General features: G+C 35.0%; 6 protein-coding genes across 12 annotated transcripts; 3 read left to right on the forward strand and 3 right to left on the reverse strand.

Annotated features, from left to right (window-relative positions):
- The first annotated feature begins 4,213 nt into the window (after nucleotides 1–4,213).
- LOC115722995 (probable RNA helicase SDE3) lies at nucleotides 4,214–9,606 on the forward strand. 2 transcript variants are annotated; one of them, XM_061104537.1, is made up of 5 exons: nucleotides 4,214–4,754; nucleotides 5,600–6,439; nucleotides 6,525–6,692; nucleotides 7,387–8,841; nucleotides 9,202–9,606. In XM_061104537.1, exons 2-5 carry the CDS (start codon nucleotides 5,657–5,659, stop codon nucleotides 9,412–9,414), a joined length of 2,619 nt encoding a protein of 872 aa, XP_060960520.1. In that variant the 5' UTR covers nucleotides 4,214–4,754; nucleotides 5,600–5,656; the 3' UTR covers nucleotides 9,415–9,606. The 2 variants fall into 2 exon arrangements, with proteins under 2 accessions (XP_060960520.1, XP_030508249.2); XM_030652389.2 differs by having other exon boundaries at nucleotides 5,641–6,439.
- On the reverse strand, nucleotides 9,557–11,108 carry LOC115722996 (non-specific lipid transfer protein GPI-anchored 25). The gene is made up of 3 exons (XM_030652393.2): nucleotides 10,443–11,108; nucleotides 10,231–10,299; nucleotides 9,557–10,101 (listed from the first exon to the last, which is right to left on the reverse strand). Exons 1-3 carry the CDS (start codon nucleotides 10,834–10,836, stop codon nucleotides 9,845–9,847), a joined length of 720 nt encoding a protein of 239 aa, XP_030508253.1. The 5' UTR covers nucleotides 10,837–11,108; the 3' UTR covers nucleotides 9,557–9,844.
- A 1,621-nt stretch (nucleotides 11,109–12,729) lies between these two features.
- Nucleotides 12,730–14,026, reverse strand: LOC115721893 (non-specific lipid transfer protein GPI-anchored 20). The gene is made up of 4 exons (XM_030650994.2): nucleotides 13,527–14,026; nucleotides 13,396–13,422; nucleotides 13,251–13,316; nucleotides 12,730–13,115 (listed from the first exon to the last, which is right to left on the reverse strand). Exons 1-4 carry the CDS (start codon nucleotides 13,864–13,866, stop codon nucleotides 12,907–12,909), a joined length of 642 nt encoding a protein of 213 aa, XP_030506854.2. The 5' UTR covers nucleotides 13,867–14,026; the 3' UTR covers nucleotides 12,730–12,906.
- Nucleotides 14,027–15,068: 1,042 nt separating this feature from the next.
- On the forward strand, nucleotides 15,069–17,248 carry LOC115721894 (non-specific lipid transfer protein GPI-anchored 5-like). Of its 4 annotated transcripts, none has more exons than XM_061104065.1 (3): nucleotides 15,069–15,490; nucleotides 15,588–15,629; nucleotides 16,903–17,248. In XM_061104065.1, the coding sequence occupies exons 1-3, from the start codon at nucleotides 15,175–15,177 to the stop codon at nucleotides 17,016–17,018; spliced, it is 474 nt and encodes a 157-aa protein (XP_060960048.1). In that variant the 5' UTR covers nucleotides 15,069–15,174; the 3' UTR covers nucleotides 17,019–17,248. The 4 variants fall into 4 exon arrangements, with proteins under 4 accessions (XP_060960048.1, XP_030506856.2, XP_060960047.1 ...); XM_030650996.2 differs by having other exon boundaries at nucleotides 15,082–15,490; nucleotides 16,894–17,248; XM_061104064.1 differs by having other exon boundaries at nucleotides 15,092–15,496.
- Nucleotides 17,249–19,268: 2,020 nt separating this feature from the next.
- Nucleotides 19,269–23,267, reverse strand: LOC115723135 (protein CDC73 homolog). Of its 3 annotated transcripts, none has more exons than XM_061104068.1 (7): nucleotides 22,101–23,266; nucleotides 21,906–21,988; nucleotides 21,647–21,755; nucleotides 21,153–21,569; nucleotides 20,707–21,042; nucleotides 20,477–20,588; nucleotides 19,269–20,377 (listed from the first exon to the last, which is right to left on the reverse strand). In XM_061104068.1, the coding sequence occupies exons 1-3, from the start codon at nucleotides 23,167–23,169 to the stop codon at nucleotides 21,663–21,665; spliced, it is 1,245 nt and encodes a 414-aa protein (XP_060960051.1). In that variant the 5' UTR covers nucleotides 23,170–23,266; the 3' UTR covers nucleotides 19,269–20,377; nucleotides 20,477–20,588; nucleotides 20,707–21,042; nucleotides 21,153–21,569; nucleotides 21,647–21,662. The 3 variants fall into 3 exon arrangements, with proteins under 3 accessions (XP_060960051.1, XP_060960050.1, XP_060960049.1); XM_061104067.1 differs by having other exon boundaries at nucleotides 20,707–21,045; XM_061104066.1 differs by lacking the exons at nucleotides 19,269–20,377; nucleotides 20,477–20,588; nucleotides 20,707–21,042 and having other exon boundaries at nucleotides 21,153–21,988; nucleotides 22,101–23,267.
- On the forward strand, nucleotides 19,728–21,036 carry LOC115723136 (non-specific lipid transfer protein GPI-anchored 5). Its single transcript, XM_030652568.2, has 3 exons — nucleotides 19,728–20,388; nucleotides 20,499–20,561; nucleotides 20,686–21,036. Exons 1-3 carry the CDS (start codon nucleotides 20,070–20,072, stop codon nucleotides 20,814–20,816), a joined length of 513 nt encoding a protein of 170 aa, XP_030508428.2. The 5' UTR covers nucleotides 19,728–20,069; the 3' UTR covers nucleotides 20,817–21,036.
- Nucleotides 23,268–24,336: the final 1,069 nt, after the last annotated feature.

The following is a 24,336-nucleotide window of genomic DNA, read 5'->3' on the forward strand; positions in this document are numbered from 1 at the left end:
TGTGTTAGTATGTGAAGAGAGTGTGTGGTGATGAGAATAAGGGTTTTGCTTTCATAGGCTCCTCTTCTACCATCTTGGGATACATTGAAGAATTTGGTGTTATAGCAACAATGATAAATGCAAATATGGGAGGTATGTTTTTCATATTGTTTGTGATGCTCTAAATAAAGTATTGATCTTGGTATATAATCTGTAGTAGATTAACAGTTCACCCCATTGGAATAAATAACTGAGATGATTCTGAGCCAGCCAGTTACTAAGAAGCAGTGAATAGTCCTAAATCTGCATTGTGGGTGGATGCAATGAAAGAAGAATTGAGTTCTATGTCACAAAATGAAGTTTGGGAGTTGGTTGAACTACCTAAAAGTTGTAGACCCATTGGGTGCAAATGGGTGTATAAGATCAAACGTGACTCAAATGGCCAAAAAGAGAGGTGCAAGGCTCGACTTATGGCTAAAGGCTATAGTCAGAGAGAGGGCATTGATTTCAAAGAAACTTTTTCGCCTGTCTCCACCAAAGATTCGTTGCGAATCATTGTGGCTATAGTTGCCCATTTTAATCTAGAACTCAAACAAATGGATGTAATGACTGCCTTCTTGAATGGTGACCTATCTGAGGATGTGTACATGGCTCAACCTGTGACAGTCAGTAGTCCCGTGATCCGTAAGGGGAAATACCGGGTAAGCTGTGCAATCCCACACCGCCTGGGGAAGGTCAAGTGGGATGATGCTGAGACTGTGTAGGTATGGGACTACACAGTTGAAGAGGGCTTAAATGGATTGATTGGTACTACCTATGTCAACAAGGTGCATCTTGTTTTTCGGTAGCCCATCACGAAAGAACTCCACAGTTAAGCGTGCTTGGCCTGGAGCAATTTCAGGATGGGTGACCTCCTGGGAAGTTTTCCCAGGAAGCGTGCGAGTGAGGACAAAGCATGCTGGAAACACTCGTGTTGGTCTGTAGGGTCAGTCATCAGTCCATGAAGCAGCCAGAGTGACGTACTCGTGTATAAGAGCCATTCATGAGTCCGTGGGTGTAAGGGCCTAATGGAGGCTTGAAGCGAGGACGTTACACAACCTGTAGGTTTTGAGAAGTCTGGCGAAGAACACATGGTTTGCAAACTCAAGAAGTAGATATATGGGCTTAAACAAGCATCAAGGCAGTGGTATCTCAAGTTTGATATGATTGTCAGTGGGAGAATATGGTGGATCAATGTATATACATGAAGGTCAGTGGGAGTAGTTTCATTTTCTTAGTACTGTGTGTTGATGACATCCTTCCTGCATCTAATAATTCTGACCTGTTGGCTGAGACAAAACAACTCTTGTTTGACCTTTTTTGACATGAAAGACCTTGGCAATGCTTCTTATGTGCTTGGGATTCAAATCCTTCAAGTTAGGGCCAATGGTATTCTTCGTTTGTCTCAGAAAACTTACATTGATCGGATCTTGAAAAGATTCAACATACATTCATGTTGTTTTGGGAAGGCACCGATAGTGAAGGGTGACAAGTTCTCAAAGGGCCAATGTCCACAAAATGATAAAAGAGAGAGATGAAATGAAAGTTGTTCCTTATGCGTCACTAGTTGGTAGCCTTATGTATGCTCGAGTATGCACACGCCCTGATATTGTTGTTGTTGTTGGCGTGTTGGGTAGGTACTTGAGTGATCCCGGACTTAGCCATTGGAAAGTGGCTAAGAAGGTCATGTAGTATCTTCAGGGTACAAAGGATCATATGTTGACCTATCGGCGAGCTGACACTCTGGATATAGTTGGGTTCAGTGACGCCGATTGTGCGGGATGCGTGGACGATAATAAGGTCCACTTCAGGCTACATTCATATGATGGCTGAAGGAGCTGTATCGTGAAAAAGTGTCAAGCAGACACTCACAGCTTCATCCACGATAGAGGCAGAGTATATGGCGTGTTATGAGGCTACTTTTCAAGCAATATGGCTAGCTGTGGAATTTCATTACAGCACTAGATGTTGTAGCCTTTATCACGAGGCCCCTGAAATTATATTGTGATAATTCTGCAGCAGTAGATTTCTCTAAGAACACTAGAAGTACTTCTCGCTCAAAGCATATTGACATAAAGTACTATTTTGTTAAAGAGAAAGTTACAGAGTCTCTTATTTCCATTGAATGCACGCCTAGCACTGGCATGTTAGCAGACCCACTAACGAAAGGCTTACCCATATGTGTATTTTTGGAGCATGTTGCCCGAATGGGATTGTTGGAAGCCTAGCTTGTTAAGCTCAGTGGGAGTTTGTTATTTATGTATTGAACATGCTAGTATTTTGTACGGATTGCTTATGGCTTGTATTTTGTTAAGAACATGCATTATGATACTGAAGTCACTTCTTTATTTTTGTTACATATGTATGTTTATACATATATGTTGTTGTTCAAGGAAGTGACAGGTACAAAACGAGATGAATGCGCATAATCTTAATTTTGTCGTACCTCATGCATGTTTAGTTTGATTGTTAATGGATAAATGTCTTCAAGGTCAATTCATACATAATACATGTATCCTGTCGATATGATATTATGTACGTTTTAATTGGTTACCTTATGTGTGATAGACAATGTTATGGTGGTTGATTATATTGTCCAAGTGGGAGAATGTTAGAATTATTATTGTGGACTAATATAATCATGAGCTTAATACCATAAACACAATCATTAACTATGTGCCTAATATTTACTCACTACCATAATGGGATGGTTAATAATTAATAAATGTATTAGAGGCACATGAGAGCACCCTAAAACTATAATTGGCCCATTAAATTATAGTCCACCACTAATTATACTCATCAGCCCAATAAGCCTAATAAAGCCCCATAGGGTTAGGTGTTGGATATATATAAGGGGTTAATATGTGTTAGTATGTGAAGAGAGTGTGTGGTGATGAGAATAAGGGTTTTGCTTTCATAGGCTCCTCTTCTACCATCTTGGGATACATTGAAGAATTTAGTGTTATAGCAACAATGGTAAATGCAAATATGGGAGGTATGTTTTTCATATTGTTTGTGATGCTCTAAATAAAGTATTGATCTTGGTTCATAATCTGTAGTAGATTAACAGTTCACCCCATTGGAATAAATAACTGAGAAATTCTCATTCACTTTCTCTTTCTCTCTTCATCATCATCATCTTCTTCTTCTTTTCTTCTTACTTATTTTATATTATTTTATAACAATTTAGTCCGTGAGATCAGTTTTTTTTTTTAACTGAATTATTTTATATTATTAGCAATAACATATATATATTTATTATACATAAATTTTATGCGGATGGTGTACATAAATAACATAGCGAATAAAAATAAATAACGTAGTGATAAAATATATAGAAATGTTCATTTTAATTAATAAAAAATACAATAAAATTTAATGTTTACTAAGTACTAAATATATTTCTTTAATAAATAATTATTTTATTTTTATATGTAGTTAACATTAAATAGATATAATAAAAAAATATTTTTATTTTAATTTTTCAAAATAATATATAAAATTCATGTACTTAACCAAACAGTGTAATTTAATTAACAGGAATATGATTACATATTACTATACACAGCCAAACGCAGTTTACACATTTCCCTATAATCATATTCTTCTTCATAATATTCCGGGTAAATACCATTTTGGACCCTGTGTTTTGCAAAAGTTACAGATTGGACCCTGTGTTTTGTTAAATGACAAAATGGACCCTGTATTTTCTAAAATAGTAAAAATAGGACACTGAGCTTAATTTTTGACAACTTTTTTTTTTAATACAACAACTTGAAGACAATGCTTAATACGAATAGATACAAAAAATGTAAACAGTTTTGTCATAACACTTTTAGATCGGATTATAATTAAACTTTATTTTGACAAAAAATCAATTTAGGGTCCTATTTGTACTATTTTAGAAAATACAGGGTCCATTTTGTCATTTAACAAAACACAGGGTCCAATTGGTAACTTTTGTAAAATAGAGAGTCCAAAATGGTATTTACCCTAATATTCCCTATAATCAAATTATTTTGAACACCTTATACTAAAAGTCCATATTCAATCCAAAAATATAACTTAAATATTATTACTGCAAAAAATTAAATTTAGATATTTATTTACACCCAATTAAACTTAAGTATTTAGGACGCAAATTAATCAAAATTTTAAATTGTTCTATTTTCTTTCACTCTTCCTTTTTGACGGTTTGTTTCTCTAATTTTTCTTTTTCTTTTTTTTTTTTTTTTTTTTGTTGTTGAGAAGCCATTAAAGAGAGACCATCATTTTAACCACTCCCAGTCACAATCCACTCACCATCCCATCCCCATGCAATCTACTCTCACTCACACTCACAATCACACTCACAGGCTGCTGAGCTCTCCTGCTATTGCCTTCTTGGGTATTGCTTTTTTCACTTTGCCCATTCGAATTCTAAAAAAGCTCACTTCTCTATAATCTCTTCTATAAAAAGGAAAATAAAGCGAAAACCCAGTCGGCGGTTTTTGTTATCGTATTTTGATTCTCACTCCATTTGTTAAGCTCTTTTCCCTTTTTGGGTTATTTTCAGTATTGATCAGTATTGTCAGCAATGGTTTAGTTTTTTGAGCAGTGAAAGAAAGGTCCCGTCTTTACGTTTATTTTCTGCTTCTACATTGATCTGCATTGAACCCTTTATTGCTCTCTTCTGTCTCTCCGGATTCCATGCTTTGAGATTTGATCAAAGGTGGGATTTTGTTATTCTCAAGGTAACGTCTTTTTCTTTTTTATTTTAATAATAAATAAAATTTCCTCTAATACTATATTCATTGTATAATTTCACACTTGGTGTGGATTTGATTGAGTTTCAAGACAATAATTGATTCCACTAGATAAATTTCCAGCGAACCAAACGATTGTAATGTGAAACTTTTTTTGCTTTTGTTTTTCTTTTGGACTGAAGGTACTTTGTAACCTTCATTCATTCTAATCTCATCATTTTAGTATCTACAATGGTTTTTCCAAAGGACATTCTGGGTTGTTCCGATCTTTAACCCCATTGTTTGGTCCAAGTTTGATTCAATAATGTAGCCTAGTGATTTAGTGTTCCCTCAGAAAAATTTCATGTACGAAACTTGAGAGGAACAAGCTACACTTCTAGATATCTTTGTAAAACTTTCTTGATGGGATATTCCAAGGGAAGACTTAAGAGCTAATGTCAGTGGATTAGTCGTTTGGTTTTTTATTTTGGTTCTTTTGATTGGAGAACTCTACTTGGTTTGTTTATCCTTTATAATGTATGCTCATGTATCTTCTGTTAAATTATACTATTCTGTTCTGTGACACAAAAACTCCAAATTTGTGTTGAGCCATAAATGTGACTGGGGGAAGAAAAACTCTTTCCCCTCTTAGAGTTTTGGAAAAAATCCATGTTTGAGTTGAGGTTTTACAGTGAAATGTTTTATAATTTTAGTTGTTTCCTCCTTTCACTGCAATGTATGCTATTGTTTATTCTCTTGCTCTTTTTTATTGGTTTTTTTCAAGTGAAGAAACAAGAGATTGAGATGCCTTTATAGTTTTTTGCTGTGAATTGAGTACTTATATATTTTGTCAGGCTCGTGCTTTTCTTGTTAATTGGTTTTGACAACATCATAGATAATCTCTAGTAAGGATGAGCAAAGTTGATGACTGGGGGGACGAATGCTCTGTCATTGGAGATAAAGGAGAAGTTGGTTTCATTGACTATGAAGATGACAGGTCTGTTTGTAGTTACAACCCAGAGGAAGAAGGTCCAATTATTGTTTCTGTTCCTTTCCCATTTGTGAATGGAAAGCCTCGATCAATTTTTGCTGGAGAAACAACTTCAGATTTAATTACAATAAGGAACACAACTCCCGAACCTGTTGATCTCTGGGGTGTAAAGATTTATGCTTCAACCCCAGAAGATACTTTCACAATTTCCCTGATGGAGCCTCCGCGGGCAGATTCTGATGTGAAAGCCATACAAGCATTCCTTGAGTCTCATTCCTTGGAAGACAGGGTGCTTCAGCCTGGTGAGACTTTGACTTTGTGGCTCTCTTGCAAACCCAAGGAAGTGTGTATGCACACAGGAATAGTTCATTTTGATATCGATAATGAAACTATAGAAAGAGTTGTTTTTCTCTTGGCGGATGATAAGATTTCTCATACTCTTGCATCCAGGAATCCTTATTCAAAAAACATAAGAAAGAAAAAACAGTTTACTGTGGATTCATATGTTACAGCTCCACGTCCTTCAAGAGGAACTCGCGACTTTGTCAGAAATAGGCTTCCACGATATGATATTCCAAGTGATATTAAAGAACTTCTACAAGAAAATCAGGTCCCTGATTGTATTTTAGAGGGGCTTACTAGTAGAAGAAACTATTCTACTTTCTTTAAAACATTAATTATTATGGAAGAGCTACAATTGGAGGTAGCTTCTTTATTTCATAAGATATGTAACAAAAAATCTTTCTTTTTCTTTTTGGGTGCTAAAAATTGGCCATTTGTTAAATCAGGAAGACATGAGGAGCTATGACATGGAGAATGTTTATTTCAGGAGGAAGGGAAGCCAATTTTTGTCCCTTGAAGTTCTCGGGCTTGCTGAGAGGAGACCATCACTAGTCCACGGGGATATAATTTTCACTAAGCTTGTCTTCGAAGATGCAGGGAGTCCCTCATATCAGGTTTGATTGTACTATAACTTTATGAGCTCGTTAAGTTGATGTAACATGGACTATTGGCCATTGGGTCCATGGAAGTAATTTCTTTTGATTTGTAGTCATAGCAAGGAAATACATTTGAACTTCACTGCTCTTCATTAGGTGAATGGCTTTTTTCTTTTTTTTCCCCTTAATCTAATAAAAATGATAATAGGAACAAAAGGCTAAATAATAGAATTTAGCTAGGTTGATATTATTCTCAAAAACCAAATGACACACTCTCAATGTATATTAATAATTAAAAAAAGAAACCTTAAAGATAGCCAAAAGAGAAACACAAACTAGAGTGAAGTCCCATTAAAGTCTTCCAAGTTCAAAACTACTAGGAAAAACTCAAGGGAAGGAAAAACAGCACAAATTTTTAACAAATCATCTTAAATGGTGAAGTTATGAACCATAAAATTCCTAGAAATAAAAGATGAGACAATTTGGACAAGAAGACTAAAGTTATCAACTTTTCAAAGCGAGACAACTTCCTGCTGCTTGATTTTTTTCTTGAAAAATGAGGTACTATTAATGTGTCTCTTTGAAAATAATTTCATATTTCTGGAATTCTGCCAATATATATTGTTTATAGCTTGTGATATAATTGAAAAATTCCCACAAATATTTCAGACATCACTGTTTTTTTATTTTTTTTTTCCAAATCCAAACTTAGGGTTGTATCCACCGAGTTGAGGCTGATGAAGTGCATCTGAAGTTTGCCCCAGAATTTCATTTACGGCATAGAGATGATAATCGCTATAATGTACAGTTTACATATAACCGAATTAACATGAGAAGGTTATATCAAGCTGTTGATGCTTCAACAGAAGTTGAGAAGAGCTTTTTGTTCCCATCTGAAGCCTGTGAAAGGAGGCAGATTATAAGGAAGCCACTTGTCCCCATATCTTGTGCTCTTAATGAGGAACAAACCTGTTCCATTGAGATGATACTTGGCTGCGAAGGAGCACCACCTTATGTGATTCATGGTCCTCCAGGCACAGGCAAGACAATGACAGTTGTGGAAGCAATCCTTCAGCTCTACAAAACTCAAAGACATGCTCGGATTCTTGTGTGTGCACCTTCTAATAGTGCAGCAGACCACGTACTGGATAAACTCATTTATGAAAAGGGTGTAAAACTTAAACATAGTGAAATATTCAGGCTCAATGCATCTGCTCGTCCTTATGAAGAGATGAATCCGGATTATATTCAGTTTTGCTACTTTGCTGAAAATGTCTTTAAATGTCCTCCTTTAGATGCCCTTCGATACTATAGGATCATTGTATCCACATACATGAGTGCCTCTCTTTTGTTTAGTGAAGGTATAAAGAGGGGTCACTTCTCTCACATTTTCTTAGATGAAGCTGGGCAAGCTTCAGAACCTGAAACAATGATTTCACTAGCAAATCTCTCCAGCAAGAATACTGTTGTAGTTCTTGCCGGTGACCCCTTGCAATTAGGTCCAGTTATATACTCCAAAGATGCAGAAAGGTATGGTTTAGGAAAGTCTTACTTGGAGAGGATATTTGAATCTGAGCTTTACAACGATATGGATGAAAATTATATAACAAAGCTAGTCAGAAATTACAGATGTCATCCAGAAATTTTACATCTACCCTCATTACTGTTTTACAATGAAGAATTGATTCCATGTAGAGATAGAAGAAGTTCTTTCATGGAAAAGGTGGACTTTCTTCCGGACAGAGAATTCCCTGTTCTTTTCATTGGCATCCAAGGCTTAGATGAGAGGGAAGGAAGTAATCCATCCTGGTTTAATCGGTTTGAGGCAAGCAAAGTGGTTGAAATCATAAGAAAATTGACAGCACATGGGGATTTGGAAGATGAAGACATTGGGGTAATAACACCATATAGACAGCAAGTGCTCAAACTAAAGAAAGCTTTTGAAGGTTTAGAGATGACTAACATAAAAGTGGGAAGTGTTGAGCAATTCCAAGGGCAAGAAAAGGAAGTTATCATAGTATCTACTGTCCGATCAACAATTAAACACAACGAATTTGACAAAAACCACTGCCTGGGATTTTTGAGCAATCCAAGAAGGTTTAATGTGGCTATTACTCGTGCTATATCTTTGCTAATTATAATTGGAAATCCACATATCATCTGTAAGGTAAGGTTTTCCTTTTATTGCCATCTAGTTATTTTGCCTACTTTTTTCTTAATCACCCACAATCAACAAAATTTGGAATATGGAAATCTGTTTTGCACAAAGGATTTTGGTGCAATGCATCCCTTTACATTTAGCCCGATTCAATAACCATCTGTGTTTGTTTTCCAGAAAATTAGTTTTTTTTCCCCTTATAACTTATAATTTAGCATCAAAGTTTTTGGTGATATTTACATCTTCATCTTTCTACTTTCTATAAAAGTATGAAAATGCTTTTTCATTTGTTCATTACTCATACCATTAGTTGGATTTTCCTCTTCACTGATTTGCATCATTCTAATGTCATTTATTTACATCTGGCAGGATACATACTGGAACATGCTTTTATGGCGTTGCATAGACAACAACTCGTATCAAGGCTGTCCTCCACCTGAAAGGCAGGAGGAGGAGTTTTTTGATGAGGAACCCGTGCAAGAATATGGATCGCTCGACGTTGTTCAGGGTGAAGAGCCCTCACAATCAGAGCTTCCTAAACCTGGTACTGATGAAGCTGAATGGTCTGATGGATGGAAGTGATTACTCACAATATTGATGTTAACAATGTCTCTTTTTGGTGTGTAATGATTTGTTAGCTGTAGAACTTTTATACACATAATATTTCTATGTTAGCAAGTGATGAGCAATCTACTCTATAGAGTCTGAAATTTCAAAGCATAACTGCAAGGAAAGCTTTCTTGATTTATAGAAAAGTATAATGACATTTTACCATGTTCATGTTTTTGTACTATGCAACAAGGGAAAGATCATGTAAGAGATCTACATTAGCTCTCAGCGAAATTGTTTTTGCTGAACTTCAACTGACAAGAGTCTTAAAGAATCAGAAAATTATTTCATTTCTCTATTCAAAAGAAATAACAGGCTATTCAAATTTGCTAAAAGGTAAATGTCAGTGATGGAAAACAATGCTTAAAAAATGGTTGTATGCTGATACATGCTGAGCATAACACTATAGGCAAATGAGGATGAGAAGAAGAACCAGCGGCAGCAAGTCCTTTTGAGACGTAGAATTGAAGCTGCCGGACAACTGATCGACAACCACTGAACTGGGCGCCTCTGACGGTGTTTGTTGTCCCTGGTTGAGTTCCGCTGGTGGGTTCGCCTTTGTACTTGAGTTCTCGGTGTCTGATGGAAAACTTGATGGTGTTCTCGTGTTATTAGAATTTGGTGGCAAGCTCTTAAAGGGGGTTGACTGATTATTAGGACCTGCATATTAAATTCATATCAGATTATATAAACTAAGAATGATGATCCTTTTAACTACGAAAACCTTCAATACAAAATTATGTCTAAAGATTTCTTTAATGAAAGGTGTTATAGGTCAAAACAGTTTACCAGAGTGAGAAGTGTTTGAAACCCCTGATACTGTTCCATTCTTGAATGGTGGCCGTGCTTGAGAAGAACCTGTACCATGAAAATACATAAATACGTACATACATACATATCAAACCAATCAATTATAGGTGAAACAAAGAAAGTGAAATGATTTTATTTTCTTTTTCTTTTTCAAGTTTATTCATTTCAAGAAGTGAAAGAAATTCAAGTACCGGAGCAAATCGCCTGCAAATTGCCTCTCCTAGAAGACTTGTCGGGAAAACATACCGAAGACAGAGAAAGAACTCTGCTCCCATTGACCGGAAACCCCAGCAATCGAGGCTGGCGGAGAAGATAACAGAGGCAGGGGCCGTCACCAGAGTTGATCGCAGCAATGAACGCATCACAGCACTTGGATGGGGCCGTCTTGGAGCGGTTGTTAGGCGGAGACGAGACAAAAGATAGGCATGGAGAGAACAGGACCAGCTCACCAACGCAGCCCGGAGCCGGTGGTGATGGAAGAGAAGGCGACGAAGCCTTTGCCGGCGGCGGCTGAGCTGCTGTGAAGTGGATGAGCGCTGATGTAGTGAGTAGCGTGATCAATGCCGAGTACGCCGGAGGAGCCATGACGGTGGTGGTGGGCAGACCACCGTGGATGAGTGCTTTTGTGAGTATTATAGAGAGAGAGAAAGAGAAAGAGAGAGAGAGAGAGAGAAGAGGTAAGGTTCTTTCTTGTCTTTCCGTTCGGTATCCGGTGGCGGTTGGGACGTGCCTGATCTGTTATTATAACGGTTAATGGCGGGAAACTGAAACTGGATTCCCGAAATTGCCCTTTTATTTAATAGAGAAAAATAAGTTACGACAACATTTATTTTGCCGTTTAGGAAATAGTTTTTCTTTTCTTCTCCTTAAACTAAGAAATCGGAAATAGCTGTCGACTCTTCATGGAAATTAATATAAAACAAAAATGTACATTATAACAAGCCTCTTGGATTTTTTATTTTAATTAAATCTTAATACTGAAATAAAGCATGCAGTATATGATGGCATTGGAAATTTGAAATTTTATGCTTTGAAATTTTTCCCACCCTAAATATCTTATATTATTAAGATGGGACAACATTTTGTTAATTCTCACATTACCCCCTCATTCAAACCCCTTTCTCTTTCCCCTCTTTCTCTATTTCTCTCTCTCTGTCTCGTGAACCCCCACTCGTCCACGCATGCACGCACACCGGACTTTGACGGAGACTGCCCACACTATCCACGCCGGCCACCCACACCCAACCGCCCCCATCGTCCATGTAGGACGCCCACACCCGACCGCCCCAACCGTCATTTTTTTTTTCAATTTTTTCCTTCAATTTTTGATGCTTAAATTCATGAAACAGATTAATATGTTGTAATTTTGTGTGAAATCTGTTAGTTAGGGTTAGATTTAGGAAGAGATCTGTTAGTTAATAGGGTTGAAAATGGTATGAATTTTTTGTCGAATGTCGAATTTTTTGGGTTTTTAAGGGGTCAGGTCCGATGAGGCTCGACGCCAATCCGGTGCCCGTCCGATGGCACACAAAACACTTAAATTTTAGATTTTTAGGCCGGGTCCGATGGGCCCAACGAACCCGACCTTAAAAATCCAAAAATTTAAGTAGTTTTTGTGTGCATTCGGCCGGCATCGGACCCGAACTTGAAATCCCAAAAATTTAAGTGTGGGGGTTCGCGAAATAGGGAGAGAAAGAGAGAAAGATGGGAAAGAGAGAGGGGTTTGAATGAGGGGGTAATGTGGGAATTAACAAAATGTTGTCTAATCTTACCAATATAGAGTATTTAGAGTTTAAGAAAAAATTTCTCCCTAATGTAAACATAAAATTTCAAATTTCATATGCATTTAATTTTATTTATTTATTTATTTAGTGGATATTTTTTCTTAGACTGTTGTTTTTAGGTTGTTATTATTTTATATATAATTCTTCATCCATACATGCATTATTGCATTTGCACCGCAAAGAAAGTCAAGGACCACAATAACTCAAAGTGAAAAAATCAATCTATTCATAAATATATATATATATATATATATATATTTCAATATTAAAACTACTTTAAATATTTTTTTGAGACTTAAATCAAAGTTATACTACATGCTAATTTTCTATTTTAGTTTTAAGTTTAGGTAACCCACTTCAGTAGTTTAAGATTAGATTATAGTTTACCATCTAAACCACCTGGTAGGTGGAGTTTCCAACAACTACTACTTTAACATGTTAGTAATAAACGAAGGCTTTCCTTTTTTAGAGAAAAAAAGTAAATGTTAAATTTTACAAAAATTATTAATTATCTATTTTGTTTGAGGTCAATTTAGGTTATGTGTTTTGTAAAATTTAAATTAATAACAATTTTCCAAGAATTTTAAAACAAAATAATGGAGAGATATTCAATGAAAATAATAACAATGTATTTTATACAAAAATCACCCAATATAACTCAACTATCTAAAGTAGCCAAGATAAATAACACACGTACAAAATGAACCTAAACTTTTATTACATTACAACCAATGTAGCTGTATATTCATAAACAATCTGACTCTCAATGGTGTGAGAAATAGGTCAATAAAACAATAATCTGAACCCCAAAAGAATCTCCAAATACAATAGAAGGAAATAATTGATAACATATGATGAAAATTGTAACAATCTAGTACAATTGCATCACTAGACATGCCATGGCAAATAACAAAACAGAAGAAGAACTATATAAAGGAGTGGCAGCTGATGGAGGCAGAACTGAACGGCTTCCAGTAGTTGCTGTTGGAGCTTCACCAGTTGTAGTTGGAGGAGTTAACAATGGTGTGGTGTCGGATTCTGGCGAAAGTGCTGGCGAAACAGGTTGGGGGATTGAAGAGCCTGCTCAAATAGTAAAATATGATTTGAATATTTCATTTCAGTAAGGCATTTAAATATGTGTGAATACACACCCTTTTTCGCTGTACCAGCAGGCACAAGGCCAAATAAGTAAGACAAGTCTCTTATGAAAGTTACCTGTAGGACTAAGGCCAGAAGATGGTGAATCACCAGGAGACAGAGCTGGGCCAAACGAAGCTGGAGCTGCCATTGATGGTAATATATAAATAAATAAATAAATTACAAAATGAAAGTAAAAAAGTTTGAGCTGAAAAAAGGGTACCTGGAGCAGGAATTGGAGCAGCAGTTGCTGTAAATACAAGAAAGACCAATTTCACTCGTTAGTTTTACACATATTGAATTGAACAAATGGAGTAAATAATAAGTTAGAGATACGAATTTCATGTGATTGACCTTTGCATTGGACAGGGACACCAGCCATGTTACAAGCTCGGGGGAGGGATATGGCTAGAGAACGGTTGATGGGGACTTGGAAAGGAACACTTCCAGTAACAATGAGGCACAAGCAGTCCATGCCTGAGCTGGTGAAGGTCTTCAAGGCGTTGCAGCAGTCTGAGGTTGGGGAAGTTCCAGCGGAACTGCTATTAGTCACGAAGTTCATGCAAGGTGTGAAGCTAGAGATCATTGAAGCATTGCAGGGTGTGCTGACTTGGCCGAAAACCGGTGTGATCAAGACCGCAAAGATGGCCAGCGCTGCCACTAGTAACCGTGGTAGATGGACTAGAGACTCCATGTGAATCTGGTTTGGCTTTTTGTTTTTGAGTTTGAGAAGGATGATATAGTAGTAGTACTATAGTAAGTTTTGAGTGTTTTAAGACTGAAGTGATTGTGTATTGTGTTTGGAAGAAGGATAGGATGAAAGGGGTATTTTATAGGAATGATTGGTGGAATGAGATTGGCCTGAGTAGGTTTTGGAGCTGATAAACTACCTTAACAAACTTTTATGGAAAAAGGGTATTTTTTTTTTGAAGTAGGTGGAGATGACATCTATGGACCCCATATTTGACTTGGGTTTTTTCTGACCTGGTGAGTTTTGATACGTTTTAAAGTGATGTTGTGTCACTTTGTGGCTGGTCAAGAGCTCATGTCGGTACCCCTTAATAATTCATCAACCTAAGCCGAGGGCTCAAAGTCTTGGGGGTTGATATAAAGGTACATGTATGTAAGTGATCCAAAAACACAGAACTAGTTTTGTTGTTCTTAATTAATTATAATTTATATTAATTATTACGCACTAGAAGATCCTTATTGCGGCTGTGGTATAGCCATAGTGACGAAGTTAGAAATTTAGTTGAGTGAGGGTTGAATAAATATTAAGTCAAAATTAATAAAAATAATGATAAATGTATCTTTCAAATTTTCATCTTCAACAAAATAAAATAATACTATTGACAAAAATAAAATAAAATATTGTCAATGGTATTAATTTATTTTTTAATAAAGTATTATTTTTTTTATTATTTGTATTGGACTATTTTTAAAATGGGCTTGATTAGAATAAGAGTAAGCTCATGAATCATGATTAAGATATTGAGTGAGGGCTTTTGTGAATTGGACTTTAATAAATTGAGCAAAGTGAATTAATATATGTATATATCTACATATTAAAAATTTGATGTTTATATTTGAGTGAGGGCTTTAGCCCACATATGGGCTAAAGTCTCTCCGTCCCTGTAGCCATGTAATCACTTAAGGCTGCGAACTGAGAATAGATGACATGTGTTTGAAGTTTGGTTATCTGAAAATCGTACTTGGCATTTCTCATTGAGATTCATCCTTAAAACGTATGCAAATCAAGATATTGGCAATATTAATTGACCATGATTATTTTTCCCACCTTCAAAAATTGGCACGTTCCAACTTACAACATCATATGATATCCATATGTTAAGGGCTACTATTCTAGTTTACCAATGTTTGAAACTAAAAATAAATTATATTAGTAAATTTCTCTTATATAAACAAGTTCACTTAACACACTATTGTCACCAGTACTTCTAGCCAAATAGAACTTTAATTGGTATTGAAGTTCTAAGGCAAAATGATTTCCAAAGTGACTAACATGGCTCTTGTAGTGCTGGTCCTAGTGACCATGCTTTGGGCAAGGACAATGGCTCAACAGAGCTGCACCAATGTGCTGATTAGCATGGCTCCTTGCCTGAACTATGTCACTGGTAGCTCGTCGACCCCATCGTCTTCTTGCTGCTCGCAACTCGCTAGCGTTGTCCAGAAACAGCCTCGGTGCCTCTGCATGGCGCTCAATGGCGGTGGGGCCTCATTGGGTGTTAACATCAACCAGACACTTGCTCTTGCACTCCCTGCTGCTTGCAATGTGGAAACTCCCCCCGTTAGTAAATGTAATGGTAAATTTTGAAACATAATCAACTCAAAATTATTAGTACTACTACTACTAATAGAGCTTGTAATAACTTAAACTTTGTGCTATTGGAACAGGTGGAACACTGGCTCCTATTGGTTCCCCTGATGGTTCACCAGGTAACACTTAAAATTTGGACTAGTTAATTATCAATTAGTTAGGTAATTTGCAAAGACTAACAGAATTTAATGTTGTCTATACGAATGAATGGGTGCATGCTATTTAACTCCTTACGTCAACTGTATGTTTCGTCTATAACTGATCTTTATTAGCTCAAGTTGTTATGTAGTTTCAAATCATGTCTTAATTATGTACCTAAAAAACGGTTATTTTAACTTGTACAGTTCAACCAAATTAGTAGCGGAGCCAGAAATTTAAACTAAATGAGAAAAACAAAAAATACAAATACTGAAATGGGACAAATTTATAATATGTTGCCTACACTTGAGCGGATGTGGACTGAAGAATGAATTGTAGTGATTGAATATTATTTGTTTTTTCTACCTTCAGTCTTTCATCTAACAGTAACTTACATGTTTTGATCGATGTTTTTTCGTACATAGATGGAATAGTGTATACAACTCCATAGTCATAGATAATTTAATTTTTTTACTATGGTGAATAAAATTGTACAGAGGTATTGTTGTGTCTTATTAATAATATATAATGGTCCCAAAAGAATTTGTCATGAGTTATTAGCTATACCTATGAACAATAACATATTTTCAATTCACTTTTAGGCAATAGGAGAAAGAGTGAGTCCCCCAAAAATAAAACAAAAGGAGTGACTGTAGTACATAATCACCTCTTAATTCTTATTATCTTGACTTAGTTTATCTTGAAGACATGGTCAAACTGAGTACTAATCCCATAATGCAAAATCATTCAGTCATGTAATTTTCTATTATTACGAAATAATTTTTTTTGGGTGATTTTTGTTACTTTAGGTTTGATCTAAAAGAGATTAATACATGTTTACAATTAGTATTTTATATTTCGAAACTGTATTAACTTGTCCTCATGAATTTTAAAGTAAAATTTAATTATTTAATTATATATTACTAAAAAAAGTTTTATGTACTAAATATGTTTTTCGAGTAAATGCAAATGAGTATATATACATAAATAAATATTGACACACATGCATTACTAATAATTTAGAAGAGACTGGTTAGAATTTGTACTAAATACATAGGTATGAACAATAGTCATGAAAATAGATATGGTTATTTTTATCTCTCTTTTACAATGGTATTTTGAATAGGGTGTCAGAGTATATTAGATATATATATTATGTAAAATGTAAAATCATATCTCCATTTATCAAAGAAAAAAAAGGGTCATTTCGCCAGTAATGTGTATTTTAATGGAATTATTTAACAGGTACATCAGAAATGAGTGGGGGGAGCTCTTCGAGTGAAATGAAGCTTAGTCTTAATTTTACTCTTCTAGTGGTGCTTATAGCAACCTATGCTTCTTCTACTTACAGCAGCAGCAGCAGCTTCTGATGAGAATTAGTTGGATCTTGGAATTGTACTACTGTGTGTGTGGTGTGGCCTATCCTATTACTTTATTTTCTACTTTAAATTATATGTTGTCATCTGGATCTACTTATATCTAAGTATTGGTCTTGTTTAATTTCTGTTTTGTGTGAGATAGGTTTCTTTAATTAATGTACTCAAATATTCTCACTAGAGATATACGTATCAATGTAATCAATAAAATAAAGATTTCCTTACATATATACTTGTGATGGTCAACCATTGGATTTTTTTTCTTTTTTTCTACACTCGTTTGTCATCCTCATATGTTAAATTTGCAGTAATAATTCAACGTATTTGCTTTACCGTTTTAAAATAGAGATTTTCGTGTTTGGAAGCTAAACAAAATAAACGTGATTAGTACTTATTTAAAACAAAATGAAAATTTGTTGTAGGAGGGGAATGATTTAAGGGTTATTTTTTAAATTTTTTTGAATGGTAGGGAAATTTGTTGGAAGTTTTTGACACGATGATAAAGTTGTAAATTTCTCGCATGAAGATTCAAAAAGTTATAAAAATTAAAAACCTTATTGTGTTGAAATCTAATTTCAATCAACACATTTCATAAACTTATAAACAAAAAACCTTATTGGACACAATAAATTATTAAAGTTTCTTAAAAATTTATTAAGAGTACACAATAATTATAATATACATAGACATATAAAAAAAGGGATAATTATAAGGTACTATTTTTTTTTTGTAAAAAAATTATATTTTTATATTTAATTTTTTTTTTTCACATTTTTACAGTTTTTTATAAAAATAATACGAAAAATAATAAAAAAAATTACATAAAAATAATATGAAAATGACATTTAAATAACATTAAAAAAACAACAAAAAATAATATACAGATAATAAAAAATTAATAACAAATTAACAAAAATACAACATAAAAATACTGTATTTTTTTATAAATAAAATAAAAAAAATCGTCAAAATATTTCTAATTCCGTGAAACTACATTTTTTTTTTTTTGTAATTTTTTTATTATTTTTGTGTATTTGTGAAATAATTCCTAAAAAAATTATAATTATAACTTATACAAAATTAAAAAATTGTTCACTCCCAAATTTTTTTGACTCTTTAATTATATAGTTGAAATTAATTATATATGATTGCATAAAAATTGTATATAATTTGAGAGTGTCTCAATATCAATTTTTAATGGATATATAGGTCATTAGATTTTGTTACAATATGATATCCTGAATGAGAACTTGATTTATAAAAGAAGAAACTCAATTCTGCATGTCCCACTTACTCTTTAAGTAACAATGCTTATAAACTCTAGTAAATACTATTTTGGATCTTGTGTTTTGTAAAATTTTTTAATTAGGCCCGTTGTTTTGTTAAATGACAAAATAAATCCTATATTTTTTAAAATAGTAAAAATATGATCCTGAGCTTAATTTTCAATAATTTTATTTTTTAATATAATCGACTTTAAGACAATTTCTAACACGAACAGATACAGAAAATATAATCAGTTTTGTCATAACATCTCTAAATTGCATTATTATTAAGTTTTATTTTGATAAAAAAATCAATTCAAGATCATATTTGTACAATTTTAAAAAATACATGGTCCATTATATCATTTAATAAAATAGATGGTCCAATTAATAACTTTCATAAAAATATATCGTCCAAAATAATTTTTACCCAAAATGTTATTATGAGCTATGCTGGTAAATCTCACACGCCATCGCAACTTTATTTCAATAATTTTCTTCTTTCATTAAAATGATGGATTAATTGCAAATTAAAGGTAGTGATCAATAAAAAAAATAATTTCTCAAATTATGTTTATGTTATTTTATGGAAATTATGTGCCAAATTATGCTACCTTTCTAAAAAAATAAAGTATTCCAACTCCACAAGTAAAATAAAAATAGGAAAATAAGCCAAATATTACATTTTCAAAATCAGAATTACATAGCTTACAGGTACAAAGTCATGACATAAAAAAAAGTTTCCACCATTACGTCACAATTTAGCTTCAGTGAAAGTTTTCGATAAGACAATAACCACTGATGTATTGTTGATCCACTGCAAAAGAGTTTATTCAATCTTCAGTGAAAAGCATTTTCTTTTAGTTGAAATCTCATTCAGCTGATGGTTCTCATTCGTAGACAAATTACCTTATTTATATTTATGGTTCTTGCTTCAACTTTGGTATTTGCTTAAATGAAACAGGTCGGTACCCTCAGATTAAATGTTTTCAGTTTTATTTATATAAAAGATAAGTTCAATAACAGTTAACGATAACTGTTACAGAAGAACACAACACCAAAAACCCATTTTATCCTATTTGATATTGACAAAACTCTCCAATCCTATTTCCACTACAGCCCGGCTAAAACGGGGCGAACCGCCCGTTAAGGTCTCAGTCTAGCCCGATGGATGGAGCCAAGCATAGGTGGAATGATCTTTTACAGGTGTCTATGAAAGCTGAGAAGTCAACTTTTAGATTTGCATCTGAAGCAATCAAGCAGGGACAGATGTCACAGTCACAAGGAGCCATGCAATATTCCAGACGGGGTAAGTGCACCACCCTTCTATCTGCTCTATCCATCTTCTTAAGATTCTTTCTGACTTTTAACTAAACAACCTTTGTGGCTCAAATTACCAAATTTTTCTTAAAAACATTTTCATTCCAAGTAAATCTCCAAACATTGAATTTCATATATAGTTTAGAATGAGTCGTTCACCAGTATAACCGACCATCAAAATAACACAAAATCAATTCCATATCAAGTCAAATTCATCTTGCAAGCACAACATATTTTGAGGTTTCAAACAGGTACTCGTTTACCAGAAGTAGGAAGAGTTGGTCACCAATATACCCCATCCTTTCTTTTGTCTCTTTCCTCTTCCCATTTCCCTACAAAAGCCACTCACGTCTCTTCTAATTCTCAACCTGGACAAACCAATTAAACACCATCAGAACATACAACTCTTATTGGCGCTTTGAGCTTTTTCTATATTCAAGAAAAAACCAATCTTAAAAGAATGGCACAAAGAAGTTTCTTCATCCTTGCTGTTGTACTAGCCACATCGTGTTGGGCAATGGTGGCTGCACAGCAGAGTTGTACTAATGCACTGGTGGGCATGTCACCATGCCTGAACTACATCACCGGAAATTCCTCCAGTCCATCTTCAGGATGCTGCTCTCAGCTCGCCACAGTAGTCCGCTCTGAGCCACAGTGCTTGTGTCAGGTCCTCAATGGCGGTGGCTCTTCACTAGGCATTAATATTAATCAAACTCAGGCTTTGGCACTCCCTGGTGCCTGCAATGTCCAGACTCCTCCACTTAGCCGCTGCAATGGAGGTGAGTGTTAATATAAAACAATAATCTGTATGGTCATACTCTATGAAAGCTTCTGGTACCATAATAATACTAGTAATCTGATACTAACCTGTTCAAATCATGTGTGACAGCTGCTTCTCCATCAGACTCTCCAGCAGGAACACCAGTTTCAGATACTCCAAACACTTCTTCAGGTACATAAATGTTCTTGAAAATTTTAGCTAGAGAATTAAAAAAAAAAAAAAAAAAAAAAAAAAAGAATGAAAACCTTCAAATTTTAGAATGATGGGAGCTCATTTATTGAATCAATATATGTAGGAACTGGATCTAAAACCGTACCAAGTACTGATAATGGCACATCTTCTGGAAGTTCCATCAAGATTTCAACTCCAATGTTCTTCTTTGCTCTTCTTGTGGCTGCATATACTTCAGCCTTTGCAACACACTGATTCTTTCCAGTTTAGTCTGTACTTCAGAGTTCCCAGAACTCTTATACATAGATGTTGTGATTGTATTCTTCATTTGTTCTGATCTAGATTTAGAGAGGTGTGCAGTGTTATTTATTTTGAAACCCTACTTAGGGTTTATCATTGTTTTGTATTTACTGAAGAGACCAGTTGATGCATACTCTCTTCTATATTTAATAAAAGTGTTGTGGTTTGCGACTTACATTGGCTGCTGAAATATTATATAGTACATTAAAAAAATAAATATAATAAGCATTCAGTAATGAACCAACAAATCTAAAAGTTAAATAAGGGTGATAAACCTTAAAGAGGCACTACTTTAGAATTGAAGTATCTCATTCCGATAATATGAGGACACCCCAGAAACTTGGAAAATGCTCTGGGATACAATGAGAGCTACAATTGGGGAAAACTTGGTAATCAGAACAAACAAATGGTTGATTGAAGAGTCCATCGAGTGATCATGTACTCTGCAACTTGACTCACTCGTATGTGGCTTTCTTCAAGTGCCAACTTGCCTGAAGCAGTCAAAGCTTAAAACGGACCAAACAATCTATGAGATCAATTACTTGTTTTTTTTTTTCCAAACAAAGAAAAGCGTTTTTCGTTCTAAGAAAGAAAAAAATATGTCCTGTCACTCAACCCTTGGCTAAGCCACTCTACTATGGCCCTTGTCCCAGTATCATGTACGGTGGATACAATCTCATCAACCATGGCACAACTGATTTCATTGCCCTGGAAAAGTATGAAACATATTACTCACTGTCCCTGATTAGTAAACAAAATGCATGAGTAATGTACAGTCTTCTCGCCTAAACTTGGTGCACATCAAGAATGAGAACGTGATCGCACAAACTCTTCGAGTCTATCCCACACCTCTAATGCTGCAGCTCTATCTTGATGCCGTTTGTTCTTACTAATCTGCACAGTAAAAATCCAAATATAAGTGTAATTTAACAAAAAAAAAAAAAGAATAGAAATCACACAAAGAAAGTGAATTGGAAAGCAGAACTTCAATGTACTAAAGATCAAGGAAATAAGCAGTTCAAAAATGGAAAACAGAATGCTTACTGAGATAATCTTCACATTCCACTGCTTCACAGTCTTGGCCGATTCCAAACTGTCATCTTCAAAGCGCATAAAAAATCCCTTAACTGCATAGAAAATAGCTCAAATTATCTGAAATGTGATATCAAAACAGCAAATAGAAATGCCGATGCAAAATCAAAATCACAAGACAACTTAAAAAATGGAACTCAAACTCACTTTTATTGAAAATTTCAACATGGTCCTTGTAAGGCCAGTCTTTGAATTGCCAATCCTTTCCCAAAACAAAAACTGCCACAACTCGATCCCAATCCTCAGCCTTCAAAGCAGAGGGCTTGTCCCTAACCTCATAGGCAGTCACCACCCTGTCCCTATCCCTACTGAACTTCTTCTGTACTGTTACACAATCTGGTTTCAGTCCCTTCATCTGCTTCGCCTTTACATCAGTTGGTATATAAACCCCATCTTCCAAAAACTCCTTCACATTGTACATCGTAATCAGAGTCTGAAACGCACTCGGCACTAAAATTATTGGAACCCCTTCCCCAATTTTGCCTCCCTTCATATGCATCTTCGGTTTCGGGTTAGGGTCGTAACCCATTTCATCACCGTAGCCACCCATACCTCTGTCGTCGGCGGTCATAAGCCGACTCTTAGCCACCAACCCATCTTTCCTCTGCTGCGACTCGATACGCTGTCGTTCCTCCTCGCGCCGCGTCGAAGCCAACAGAACACTATGAAAATTCCTACCTTTGCTCTCCAACAAAGCTTCACGGTCCTTTAGTGGTCGCTCGCTCGATCTAATCAACGCCATATAGTCGACCCTCTCGGGCTCCCCAAAAACCCTAGGTCTATCATCAACAAGGCCAGGCTCAACGACGTCGTTCGAACCAGCAACAACAGCATCGTCCGGACGGTATTCGTCGATCGAAGGAAGGGGCAAATCGGGAAATCTAGGGTTTTGGGGGACGAGAAATTCGATAGAATCGGAAGTGGAGACTTTACCAGTAAGGTAATCAAGTAGGGGCTTTCGATCGGGGAAGGTGACAGTTTGGACGCCCTGCGTGCGAGCGTGCTGGATGTACTCGGTGTGCTTCACATGATGGTTTTTGATGTAATAAACTAAGGTATCGAGGGTATAGAGATTGCCTTGTTTGGATCGGTAAGCGGTCGGAGTAGAACAAGGGCAGCTATAATCCGAACCAAAACGGAACTCATCGTTGTATCGAATGATCTTATCGAGCTCGCCTCTAATGGTGTATTCTCGCAAAGCTGATAGAGGGTCCATGGCTGTGAGACAGATTCGAAGTAGCACAAACAAAGACACGAGAGTGTTCTTGAAATTTATCGAGTTTTAGTATAAATGGGTCGTTAGTTTCAAATTTCAACCTCTTTATCAATTTAGTCCTTTTTAAATAAATGAAAATAAAAGAACTATTAGATTTTTTTTTTAGAGAAAGCTATTATAATATTAATGAATAAATTCATTTACAATAATAGTATGATTATAGAATCCATCCTACGAGCATATTTAGCAAGATTAAGAGTCGAAAAGTTCGTAGTCTTATGACATACGGTAAAGAAATAACTAGAAAAGAGGATATCTAATAAATTACATCGAGAATCAAGTCATTAAATCAACTATAATATTTGTGATAGACATTAATACTTTGCGAAACAATAAGAGTATTTGTTTCAATGATATAGACTTCAACCATTGTAAGCAAGCTGAAATACTTTTAACTTTAATTTATTTAACATGTAAGCACCCTTTAATGGGCTCGGAAATAGCAACAATCACAATACTATTATAGTCTCGAACAATACCTCTGATACCCATCACACCCCTCATAGTCAATTGAGACATTAACATTAAGTTTTAACATACCAATAGAAAGTGGCTGCCATGTCTGTTAGAGACCGTTTGTTTGTTAGTGTGGTGATGGAATTCCTAAAGGTAGGCAAGAGCTTTTTTTTTAAGAACTTCAGGGGGAATAGTGTGAGATCCGTTGAATCAAGTGATAGAGTATAAAAATTTAATATTTTATTGATATATTATTTTATTTGTAAATTGATATTCTAAGACAATTTATTTTTTGGTGTTTGTTTTGAGATGTTTTTATTAGAAATTTATTAGAGTCACAATTGTATATAAAATGTGTGTTAGGTCATCAAATTTTTAAGTCAAATTTATGTGATTTATTTTGAAATAAAGTTTATGACTTAAGAGTATAATTTTTATGATTTTTATATGTGGATACCAATTAGATAATTTCTGATTTGATAAGGGGCTAAATTAGAAATAGTTAATAAATATTACTAACTGTTTTAACAATTAGTAATATAACAGGTAATGGTCCCCATTTGCATCGTATCGTATTTTTAAGAATCCCGAATCCCTATCATCAAGAAAATAAGGCTTCAAAGGTTTTTGATGCAAATTGAAAGATCATAC

This window comes from Cannabis sativa, chromosome 9, assembly GCF_029168945.1.
Source record: "Cannabis sativa cultivar Pink pepper isolate KNU-18-1 chromosome 9, ASM2916894v1, whole genome shotgun sequence".
Classification (NCBI taxonomy): Eukaryota; Viridiplantae; Streptophyta; class Magnoliopsida; order Rosales; family Cannabaceae; genus Cannabis; species Cannabis sativa.